Consider the following 12,223-nt stretch of genomic DNA (forward strand, 5'->3'; position numbering starts at 1 on the left):
CCTGACAAGTCCACTGCATGCTAGTTTATAATACAGGTGGGTTCCAATTGCCCCTATTTTACATAGAGAAAGCTGAGGTCGGATTCAGGGCCGAACTCAGCTGACCCGTTTTCTCACGGCGGGGTCTATGTAATAATAAAGTCCGGTCCCCTCTAGCGTCCTATCCTGGCGATGGCTAGACCTGGGTTCGAATGTCAACTCCACTACTTCCTAGCTATCTGCCTTGGCCAACTCACTTGCCATCTCATCTGTAAGATGAGACCTTGCAAAATCGTCGTGAGAACTAAGAAAGGATTTTGCCCATACAGCAGGGAAGGGCAAGAACGAGGTGGTATAAGCACTGCCTTATTATCACTGTTACGGTCGCGCAGATCGCACAAAGACGCGCCTTCGAACCATGCGCAGGCGCAACTCGCAAAGACCCAGCAAGTGCTCCGGCGGGCTCTGCGCCTGCGCACTCCTTCGGCTTTGCGGCCGCATTGCTTGACGGCAGCGGTGTGCCCCCCCCCCGGCCGGCGTTGCTGGGGTAACGGCGAGCGCGTGAGGCAAAAGCAGGTAAGGCCGTCAGTGCGTGGAGTCGGCGGCGTCTTGGGTGCAGGGCGACGCGACTCCGGGCCGCGGGGGGTGTTTCGCAGCGGGGGAGACAGTGTCTCCCCCTCAGAGCCCAGTAGAGCGAGAGCGGAAAGGGTTCCGGTCACGTAGCCGGACCAGAAAGTCCTGGACTAGGAGCCAGGCTTCTTAGTTCTGCTGGTAATAGCGCCCTCCCATCTCCTCTGTGCACCTGTAGCCCTTCGTACTTGCTTCGTTCTTTTAGGAAAGACTGGGGACTCGCCCACTGCTGGGCCTTGGGGACATCGAGGTGCTTTCGACACAGCCTCTGCCCACGAGGAACCTCAGCAACTAGTTGCGGGGCGGGGAGGGAAAATACTTAAGAAGAAGAAGCAAAGGGGTAAGACAGGGAATTACGAATTTGTCCCTTAACACATTTCGGCTTGTACCTGCCATCTGGAGAGAAGTTTCCACGTGGTGGGCCCTGTTCTAGGCGCCTTCGCACAATTATCTCAGTTAATCTTCACAACCTTCAAAGGTTTAGCGTTTGTTTGTATGTCTTAATTGTCTGATTCGAACTTGAAAGCTCCCCAGCGGCGGGATTGTTTGTCCCTTTCATCCTTTCCTCCCTGAGTCCAGGAATTATACAGACTTGAAGCTTAAAACGTGGCTTTTAATTGAGAGAAGGTGAGCTTTGCTGGGTGGAAGGTTTTTACCAGACTTGCTTAGCACGTGGTCCAGGGGGGTTAGAAAATTAAATGGAGTCACCTCCCACTTTTCTGTTTGCTTCTTTTTTGGAATAAACATTTACTGAGCATCTAAAAGGTGTTGTCTGCTGCAGGAGGAGTGAGGAACAGGCCCTACTTCTGATTGAGAAATAAATTTACTTTACAGTCACTCTGGAGTCAGGCAAGCCCAGGTTCTAGGGAAGGAAAAGTAACAATTGCTTACATATGCATAGCATCAGCTCCTCTGAGTCTCTTCCCTCATCTGTATAATGGGAGTAATAATAGTACTTATCTAGCAGTTGGAATTTTGTAAGAGTTTGAATAGGTCATCTTATCACCAGTGGTTGGCAACCTTGGCTACACCTGAAATCTTCTGGGTCCCAGCCCAGAAATTCTGATAGAATTGGTTGCAGTTAAGGCCTGGGTATTTGTTGTTGTTAGGTGATGTTGAGTTGATTCTGACTCAGTGATCCTATGTACAACAGAACGAAACATCTCCCGGTTCTGCGCCATTCTCACGATCGTTGTTATGCTTGAGCCCATTGTTGCAGCCACTTGTGTCAGTCCATCTCCGTTGAGGGTTTTCCTCTTTTTTGCTGACCCTTTACTTTACCAAGCATGCTGTTCTTCTCCAGGGACTGATTCCTTCTGACAACATGTCCAAAGGATGTGAGACAAAGTCTTGCCATCCACGTTTCTAAGGAGCATTCTGGCTGTGCTTCTTCCGAGACAAATTGTTCTTTTGGTAGTCCATAATATATTCAGTATTCTTGGCCAACAGCATAATTCGAAGGTGTCAATTCTTCAGTCTTCCTTATTCATTGCCCAGCTTTTGCATGCATGTGAGGCAGTTGAAAGCACCGTGGCTTGGATCAGGTGCACCTTAATCCTTGAAGTGATACCTTTGCTTTTTGACACTTTAAAGAGGTCTTTTGCAGCCCATTTGCCCAGTGCAATGCGTTATTTGGTTTCTTGTCTGCCACTTCCTTGTGTATTGATCGTGGATCCAAGCAAAATGAAATCTTTGACAAATTTATTCTTTTCTCCATTTATCATGCTATTGCGTATCAGTCCAGTTGTGAGGATTTTGTTTACTTTGTGTTGAGGTGTAATCCATACTGAAGGCTGTGGTCTTTGATCTTCATTAGTAAGTACTTCAAGTCCTCTTCACTTTGAGCAAGCAAGGTTGTGTCATCTGCATAACGCAGGTTGTTAATGAGCCTTCCTCCAATCCTGATGCCCCAGTTTTCTTCCTATAGTCCACCTTCTTGGATTATTTGCTCAGCATACCAATTGAATAAGTATGGTGAAAGGATACAACCCTGATGCACACCTTTCCTGACTTTAAACCACACAGTATTCCCTTGTTCTGTTGGAACGACTACTGCTTGATCTATGTACAGGTTCCTCACGAGCACAATTAAGTGTTCTGGAATTCCCATTTGTTGCAACGTTACCCATGGTTTGTCATGATCCACACAGCCGAATGCCTTTGCATGGTCAGTAAAACACAGGTAAACATCTTTCCGGTATTCTCTGCTTTCAGCCGGGATCCATCAGACATTAGCAATCATATCCCCTATTCCACACCCTCCTCTGAATCTGGTTTGAATTTCTGCCAGTTCCCTGTCGATGTACTGTTGCAGCCACTTTTGAATGATTTTCAGCAAAATTTTACTTGTGTATGATATTGTTCGATAATTTCTGCTTTCAGTTGGATCACCTTTCTTTGGAATAGGCATAAATACGGATCTCTTCCAGTAGGGTGGCCAGGTAGCTGTCTTCCAAATTTCTTGGCATAGACAAGTAAGCATTTCCAGCACTGTATCCCTTTGTTGAAACATCTCAGTTGGTATTCTTTCAGTTCCTGGAGGCTTGTTTTTCACCAGTGTCTTCAGTGCAGCTTGGACTTCTTCCTTCACTACCATTGGTTTTTGGTCATACGCTGTCTCCTGAAATGACTGAAAGTCGACCAGTTCTTTTTGGTATAGTGACCGTGTATTCCTTCCATCTTCTTTTGATGCTTCTTGCGTTGTTCAGTATTTTGCCCATAGAATCTTTCAGTATTGGAACTGGAGGCTTGAATTTTTTCTTCAGTTCTCTCAGCTTGAGAAATGCCGAGTGTGTTCTTCCCTTTTGGTTTTCTAACTTCAGGTTTTTGCGCATTTCATTATAATACTTTACTTTGTCTTCTCGAGCCACCCTTTGAAATCTTCTTTTCAGCTCTTTTACATGATCATTACTTCTGTTCACTTTAACTACTTGATGTTCAAGAGCAAGTTTCCGAGTCTCTTCTGACATCCATTTTGGTCTTTTCGTTCTTTCCTGTCTTTTTAATGACCTCTTGCTTTCTTCATGTATGATGTTCTTAATGTCATTCCACAACTCGTCTAGTCTTCAGTCATTAGTGTTCAGTGTATGAAGTCTGTTCTTGAGATGGTCTCTAAATTCAGGTGGGATATACTCAAGGTTGTATTTTGGCTCTTGTGAACTTGCTCTAATTTTCTTCAGCTTCAACTTGAACTAGCGTATGAGCAATTGACAGTCTGTTCTGCACTTGGCCCCTAGCTTTGTTCTGACTGATACTGAGCTTCTCCATGGTCTTTTTCCACAGATATAGTCAATTTGATTCCTGTGTATTCCATCTGGTAAGGTCCACGTGTATAGTTGCCATTTATGTTGGTGAAAAAGGGTATTTGCAATGAAGAAGTGGTTGGTCTTGCAAAATTCTATCATGCGATCTCCAGCATTGTTTCTGTCACCAAGGCCATATTTTCCAATTACTGATCCTTCTTTGTTTCCAACTTTTGCATCCCACTCATCAGTAATTATCAATGCATCTTAATTGCATGTTTGATCAATTTCAGACTGCGGAAGTTGGTAAAAATCTTCAGTTTCTTCATCTTTGGCCTTAGTGGTTGGTGTATAAATTTGAATAATAGTCTATTAACTGGTCTTCCTTCTAGGCGTATGAATGTTATCCTAACACTGACAGCGTTGTACTTCAGGATAGATCTTGAACTGTTCTTTTTAACCATGAATCCACCACCATGTCATTTCAGGCATAGTGGACCATATGATTGTCTGATTCAGAGTGACCAATACCAGTCCATTTCAGCTCACTAATGCCTGGGATATCTATGTTTATGCATTCTGTTTTATTTTTGACGACTTCCAATTTTCTTAGATTTGTGCTTGGTACATTCCATGTTCCGATTATCAATGGATGTTTGCAGCTGTTTTTTCCCCTTTTGTGTTGTGCCACATCAGCAAATGAAGGTCCCGAAAGCTTGACTCCATCCAGGTCACTAAGGTCAACTCTATTTTGAGGAGGCAGATTTTCCCCAGTGGTATTTTGACTGCCTTCAAACCTGTGGTGCTTATCTTCCGGCACTATATCAGACAATCAGGAGGCTAGAAGTCTAAATTCAGGGTTTGGCTCTAGAAGAGGTTCTTCCTTGTCTATTCAGCTTCTAGTAGCTGCGAGCGGTCCTTGGTATTCCTGGGCTTATAGATACATGTGTCGCCATTATCTGTCTTCCTTGTCTGCCAGTGTGTTCCTATCCATTCTCCTCCTCCTGTAACGCAGAAGCAATTAGGTTTAGGACCCACCCTACCCTGATTTGGCCTCATTAACATAACTAAAGAAACCCAGTTTCCAGCAGGGTCATGTTTATATGTACAGGGGTTAGGATTTCAACATGTGTTTTAGGGGGACACAAGTCAATTGGTAATGCCCTCTAGCTTTGAGAAATAGCCTGCAGACAGAAGTGGACAGACAGGGCTGTGGCATACAGAAGAACCCAGACTGAAGATCATGGACTTAAGAATTCAACAGACCTGAGGTCATCTAACTCCACCACTTTCCGGGGCCTTTTGCAAATCCCTGTAACCTACATCTGCTTCCTCATCTGTAAACTGAAGCTGATAACGCTCACCCCACGATGATAATTATAGCAGAAACATTCTTTGTGCTCACTACGTGCAAATCCTGCCCTAAGCACTCTATGGATGTTAAGGACAAGATAAGACTCTGTTTTTATCCATATTTCACAGAGAAGGAAACTAGAGCACAGAGAGATTAAGTAACTTCTGCCCAGGGTCAGTGGTGAAGCTGGATTCCAAACCTGGCAGTCTGGCTTTAGAGTCCTTGCTCTTTAGCACTAGGCCGAGTCGTACATTATAGACTGTTATGTGAGAGTCGCTGCTGTCATTGTTATTTTTATTACTGAAAAATTGGGGGATGGTTGGCTCCTGGTGCTGCTTGTGTACTCGTTCAGTGCAGTCTTGGAACCTCTTTTGTGAAGTGGCAGCTGATAAGACTGGAACTTGCCATGGCTGACAAAAAAGCCAAGGAAGGAGTCAAAACTGAGAACAACGATCATATTAATTTGAAGGTGGCAGGGAGGATGGTTCTGTGGTGCAGTGTAAGATGAAGAGGCATACACCATGTAGTAAACTAATGAGAGCCTGTTGTGGACAACAGGGCATGTCAGTAAGGCAGATCAGATTCCAATTTGACGGGCAGCCAGTCAATGAAACAGACACAGCTGCACAGTTAGAAATGAAGGATGAAGATGGAATTGATGTGTTCCAGCCGAAGATTGGAGGTGTCTACTAAAACGGGAGTCTGCTATTTTACTCCAGAACTCTGTTCTACAATAGAACAGGAATACATTTTCAATTAGAAACCCAATTTGGTTCTACCACATCCTGACTACGACAGTATAGTTTTCTCAGCTCTTTTCGTTTTCTTCTTCCCCATTCCTTTATTGTACATAAAGTAACTGGTGTATGTGTGCAAGCATATTGCTTTTTTTTTTTTATCAAATGGCCAATGTCATGTTTTGATCAACATCAAGTGGAGATGGAATGGGGAAAAATTCTGGTTCTGTGAAAATACCCCTGTTCCCTATTAGTGGCTTGCTCATTCAGCTCTTATGTTTATAATCCAGTAAGTTACTTTTGCTGTCACTGTTGAACAAAAAAATGGCGTAAAAATCCTTGCATACCTGGTTCAGTTACAGAACTTTAATGTTTGTCATTTATTGTTGTAAAGCCAAGGACAATTTTATCACTATTTTTGTATATAACTGTTACCTGTAGGGCCATCTGTCTTTAAGTAGGGATGAATTACTCTAAAAAAAAAAAATGAATCCTAGATAGGTTTCCCTTTAAGCCAGGTGTCTTGTTTAAATAAACTTCTCGTTTAAAAAAAAAAAAGGTGGGGGGGGGAATGGTTGATAGATTTTAGGAGTGTATTTTAAGGCCCTTTATTGGAAAATGAAGTGTTCATTAATTTTAAGTATTGAGGACAGGGTTTCTTTTGGTTTCCTGTTTATATCCCTAGCACCTATGATTCTTAGGAACCCCAAGTAGGTACTCAGTAAGTGTCTGTTTACGGAGCAAAAGAGTGAAAGTAAAAGGCATGGCAGAAATCCTGTTGTGCTTGCTCTCAGAAGACCTATCCTTGCAAACTAGGCTTCAATCTTGCCAATTAGAAATAACATCACTGACTTCTTTACTTTATTCTTCCTAATTTGGATACCTTTTATCACTAGCCTCAGTGCTCTGGCTGGAACTTCCAGTGTAATATCGAGCAGCAGTGGTTAAGAGCAGGCATCTCTGTTTTGTTCCTGAACTGAAGGGGAAAAGCTTTTAGTCTTCCTACATTGAGTATGATGTTAGCTGTGTGTTTTTCATAAATGCCCTTAATCATGTTGAATTTTCCTTCTGTTCCTACCTTGTTAAGGATTTTTATCATGAAAGGGTGTTGGATTTTGTCAGATACCTTCTGTGAGCTGATTGAGATGATCATGTGTTTTTTTTTTTTTTTCTTTTTCTTTCTTTTTCAACGTGGTATATTACACTGATTGATTTACGAATGTTGAACTTGCATACTTGATCATAGAATATAATCCTTTTAGTGTTTTGTTGAGGATTCTTAAGGGATATTGGTCTGTAATTTTCTTGTGGTGTCCTTGACTTTGATACCAGGGTGATGCTAGCCTCATAGAATGACTTAAGAAGTGTTCCCTCCTCTTCTGTTTTTTGGAAAAGTTTAAGAAGGATTGGACTCACTTCTTTTATCGATGACAGGTAGAATCCCCCAGTGAAAAGCCCAATCCAGGACTTCTCTTTGTTGGGAGACCGCTGACTTCTTGGAGGTTGTTGTGGGGATTGAGATATTCTAGGCGAATGTGATTTGCTCATACGGAACATTATTACTCTGTGGCTTTTAGTTCACAGCTTCATAAATACTCTTTTTTGTTTCCTACAGACCACAAGTTTATCAATGTGTCTTCGTTTTTTTTAATCACTTTACTTATTGATTGACTATCTTATTTCCTCCTCTTTGTTGTCTATCCTTTAAGGAGCCATTAGCTTGGGAAAATGGCAGAAGCAATTTTCCGTGCCCCAAAGAGGAAGAGAAGAGTATATGAGCATTATGAATCTCCATTGCCGATCCCTTTTGGTCAGGACCGTGTTCCCAAGAAAGAATTCCAAGTGTACCGTGCCGAAATGATGGACAACAATGTAATTGTGCGGAATGCAGAGGCCATTGAGCAGCTGTATGGGAAAGTAAGCACACACAGCCTCAGTGGGACTGGCTCCTGACAAGTGTGAGCAAGCTGTCCTTTCTCCTTCTCCTCCCCACCCCTCCCACCCCCAAGACTAACCATAAAGAATGCATACGCTTCCCTTGCAGCGGTACCCTGTAGGGACAGTACAGCGTGAATCAGGTGCCCAAAGCCGTATATTCTGATGATAACGAAGTGACAGATAGGATGTCCCTGTGACCCTACATTTCAACAGTGAAGCAGAGTCAATGGATTGACCTTTTTGTCTCTTTCATTTATAAAAGCAATGCATGTTCATTGTAAAAAAAAAAAAAAAAAAAATCTAGCGATTTATATCAATGTAATGGTAAAAAGTGGAAATTCTCCCTCTCACTCCCATTCCTGTTCCCAGAGGTAACCACAGAGTGGTCATATCATTCCAGACTTTTTTCCTTCTTTTTCCATGAATTGATTTTGAAGCTGATATGTCAGAGCCACAGCTCCCTGATCTTTGTGGGAGAACAGCCTCTCTGTCACCACAAGATTAAGAATTGGGATTAGGGCATACAGGTGGCGGGCGAACGCCATGGCAGGTGTAGGAGGGTCTCCCTTCCCATGGCTGTAATTCAGGGAGCCGTTGCCCCGACTTACAGACAAATCAGATGAGAGATAAGAATGTGCTCTAGCTCCTTGTCTGCCTTGTCTCCTGCCTGGGGACCTCTCACGTGAGGATGAGCTCTAGCCTTCCCTGTTTCCCAGCAGCAGTGCCAGGTTTGGGTTGAGACTGGTGGCTGGCTTCCTTTCCGTCCTTCCTTCATATCTTCCTCTCCTCCTTTCCTTCTTTCTTTCTGTTTTCCCTGTAAAAAAAAACCATAGCCTGTTCAAATTGCTGGGGGCATTTATTTGTAAGAACTTTATAGAGGTATAATTCACATACCGTAAAATCCACCCACTGTAAGTGTGCAATTCAAGGATTGTAGTAATTTCCAGAGTTGTGCAACCATCGCCACAGTCCAGTTTTCAGACATATCCATCACTTAGTCCCCCATTTGCACTTAGTCCCCACTCCCACTCCCAGACTGAAGCAAAATCTTATCTGCTTTCTGTCTGTATAAATGTGCCTTTTCTAGACAGTTTAAAGTATACATGTTGCTTTTGGAATCAGCAGGAAGGAAAGGGATGGTTCAATTCTAGGATTAAAAAAAATTCAAGATAGTGGTTGCATGACATGGTGAATGTAATTAATGGTGCTGAATTGTACACTTAAAGATGTAATTTTAGTTTTTATTGTGCTTTAAGTGAAAGTTTACAAATCAAGTCAGTCTCTCATACAAAAATTTTATACACCTTGCTATATACTCCTAATTGGTCTCCCTATAACGAGACAGCACACTCCTTCTCTCTACCCTGTATTTTCGCGTCCATTCGGTCAGCTTCTGACCCCCTCTGCCCTTTCATCTCTCCAGACAGGAGCTGCCCACATAGTCTCATGTGTCTACTTGATGCAAGAAGCTCACTCTTCACCAGTATCATTTTCTATCCCATAGTCCAGTCCAATCCCTGTCTGAAGAGTTTGCTTTGGGAATGGTTCCTGTCTTGAGCTAACAGAAGGCCTGGGGGCCATGATCTCTGGGGTCCTTCTAGTCTCAGTCAGACCATAAAATGGCAAATTTTATGTTATATGTATTTCACTACAATAAAATTGAGAAAAATAAAAAGAATTGAAGAAGCTTTCTGTACCTGAGTAGCAGACAGGGCCCCTGCTCAGGTATGCTGTGCTCCTGAGCACGTGGTGAGAAGAAATTCTGCCTCTACCTGCCCTGTGCCTTTAGCTCACCAGACACAGACAGAAATCATTAGCTGTGAGATGAATGAGGGGTACTAAAACCTTCATAGTGCTCTTCAAACAATGAAGAGATAAAATGCTAAGATCTTTATAGTTAGTGTTAGATAATCAAAGTAAAATATAAAGCTATGTAAAACAGGGTGAACCTGTTGTTAAGTTTAGCTTGGCTTAGACATTTTTTGGGTGTTTTTTAGACATTTATAATTAAACATGAACTAACTTTGTTTTTTTTTTTTCCTCTTCTTGGAAGGGTTATTTTGGAAAAGGTATTCTGTCAAGAAGCCGCCCAAACTTCACAATTTCAGATCCTAAGCTGGTTGCTAAATGGAAAGGTAAACTTGTACATCTTTCAGTCCTTGTGGCAAATTATCATTTCCTTTCATTTTTGATCTTACACCTCAGGTTACATAGTAAAATTCTAAAGGAATAGTAACATGCTCACTGGCAACTTTTCTGCCAAAAATCACAACCGGAATAATTGGAATCAAGGTGAAAGGGTACTTATGATGGATGAAAATGTGTTTTATCATTTCTGGAGTGATCAAAAGTGTTATTCAGGCTTTTGTGTTTGCCTCGCAGAGTGCCATGTGAAGGGTAGGTACTCGTAAGTAAGTACCTGCTCACCTGTGGCACTATGCAAACCCCCCCAAAAAAACCAAACCCAGTGCCGTCAAGTCGATTCCGACTCATAGCGACACTATGCAAAATGAGTTTTATATTTATTTTCCGGAAGTAGAATTTTGCAACAGTAACCATGGCATTGATAGGTTTATTAAATCAGAGTAATGTGTGTAGTTTTCACTTGCTGGCTTCTTTTTTTACTTTTTTACAAATCTTTCATCTTAGCGTTATTTTGCTAAGGAAGTCTTGTGATAATTACTTAAGAACCAATACCAGCTGGCTACAACATAATTAGAAAAGATTTTAAAATGTTTTTATTATAAGAAAAAATGCAAATAAAAACCACACTGAGAAAACAGGATCCATGCCTCACACCATATACAAAAACAAATTTGAAATGGATTAAGGATCTAAACATGCAAATTAAAACCTTAAGATTCTTAGAAGAAAATGAAGATTCAACACTGTCAGGCCTAGCTTTTAACGGTGGATTATCTAATAGCAAAAGGCAAAATAAGTAAATGAAACCTCATAATTAAAAATTTTTATTCATCAAAAGATTTTGCCAAAAAAGTGAAGACAAGCTACTGACTAAGAGAATATCTTCGGAAACCATGTATCTGACAAGAACCTAATAACTAAAATATATATAAAACTTCAACAACTCAACAACAAAAAAGCAAATAACCCAGTCATAAAATGGGCAAAGGACTTGAGTAGACATTTTACCAAAGAGGACATTCAGGTGGTCACCAGACACGTGAAAAGGTGCTCAGTGTCATTAGCTGTCAGAGAGATGCAAATCAAAACCACAGTGAGATGCCATTTCACTTTCACTAGGATGGCTAAGAAAAAAAAAAATGTGAGGATGTGAGGAAATTGGAACCCTCATCCATTGCTGGTAGGAATGAAAAATGGTACAGCTGTTTTGGAAAACAGTATGGCAGTTCCTCAAAAAACTAAAAATAGAACTACCGTATGACCCAGAAATTCCACTCCTAGGTATATACCCAAAAAACTTGAAAGCAGACTCTCAAACAGAGACTCGTTCTCCACTGTTCATTGTAGCACTATCCACGGTAGCTAAAAGGTAGAAACAGTCTAAACACCCATCAGCATATGAATGGGTAAACAAAATGTGGTACATATATACAATGAAATACTGCTCAGCCAGTAGGAGAAATGAAGTCTTGACACATGCTACAATGTGGATGGAGCTTGAAGACATGCTGAGTGAAATAAGTCAATCACAAAGAGACACATACTGTATGACCTCACTTATATAAAAAACAAAAAAAGGCAAATGTATGAAGACCAGAGTTTATTAGTGGTTACCAGGGGAGGGAAGGGAAGGGGAAAAGGGGCATGTTTAATGGTGATGGGAGAAGTGCATTGATTAAGGGTAGTGTTAAGGGTAGAGTTGCTGTCAGTAAGTTGTACACCTGTAAAAAGGTGAGTTGGCAAAACTTGTATGATAGATATATTTACAACAACAATGAAAAAAGAGTAGCTGCTAAGGCTGCTTATGTCCAACCAAACACTTCATGGAATTTGGTTTCTTGGTTTGGAGGTTTAGGATCATAGTTTCATGGGGCATCTCAGTTAATTGTCCTAATAACATGTTTAGTGCGTCAGTTGTACCTCCTTGTTCCATGCGTAGTGCCTGGGGTCTTAAAAGCTTACAGGTGGCCATCCAAGGCACAACAATTGGTCTGTATTCACCTGGAACAACAGAGGAAGGAGAGTCAGTAATAGGAGGAGGAATGAAATGCGTGGCACATTGCCTGCATGAGCAGTTGCCTTCTTTGCCATGAGACCAAAAGAACTAGATGGTGCCTGGCTACCATTACGAAACATTGTAATCAAAGATTCTGTAGGAGAATCCTGATCTAAATGGGGAAAATACAGAACAGAATTTC

At 41.7% G+C, this 12,223-nt stretch overlaps 1 protein-coding gene and 1 pseudogene across 7 annotated transcripts in view; both read left to right on the forward strand.

Annotated features, from left to right (window-relative positions):
- Positions 1 to 509: 509 nt before the first annotated feature.
- Positions 510 to 12,223, forward strand: part of TSEN2 (tRNA splicing endonuclease subunit 2) — a 58,135-nt gene continuing 46,421 nt past the window's right edge. For 5 of the 7 annotated variants that reach the window (XR_007514424.1, XR_007514425.1, XM_049862520.1 and 2 more), the window contains exons 1-3: positions 510 to 555; positions 7,652 to 7,859; positions 9,934 to 10,015. Coding sequence is in view for 5 of the 7 variants with exons in the window: in XM_049862520.1 (XP_049718477.1) it covers positions 7,671 to 7,859; positions 9,934 to 10,015 (271 nt within the window). In the remaining 2 variants the exon portion in view is untranslated. Of the gene's footprint in view, positions 556 to 594; positions 751 to 778; positions 950 to 7,651; positions 7,860 to 9,933; positions 10,016 to 12,223 lie in introns of those variants that run through there. The other 2 variants (XM_049862522.1, XM_049862521.1) reach the window with 2 other exon arrangements.
- On the forward strand, positions 5,453 to 5,898 carry LOC126063976 (small ubiquitin-related modifier 2-like; annotated as a pseudogene).

This window comes from Elephas maximus, chromosome 20 (genome assembly GCF_024166365.1).
Source record: "Elephas maximus indicus isolate mEleMax1 chromosome 20, mEleMax1 primary haplotype, whole genome shotgun sequence".
Lineage (NCBI taxonomy): Eukaryota > Metazoa > Chordata > Mammalia > Proboscidea > Elephantidae > Elephas > Elephas maximus.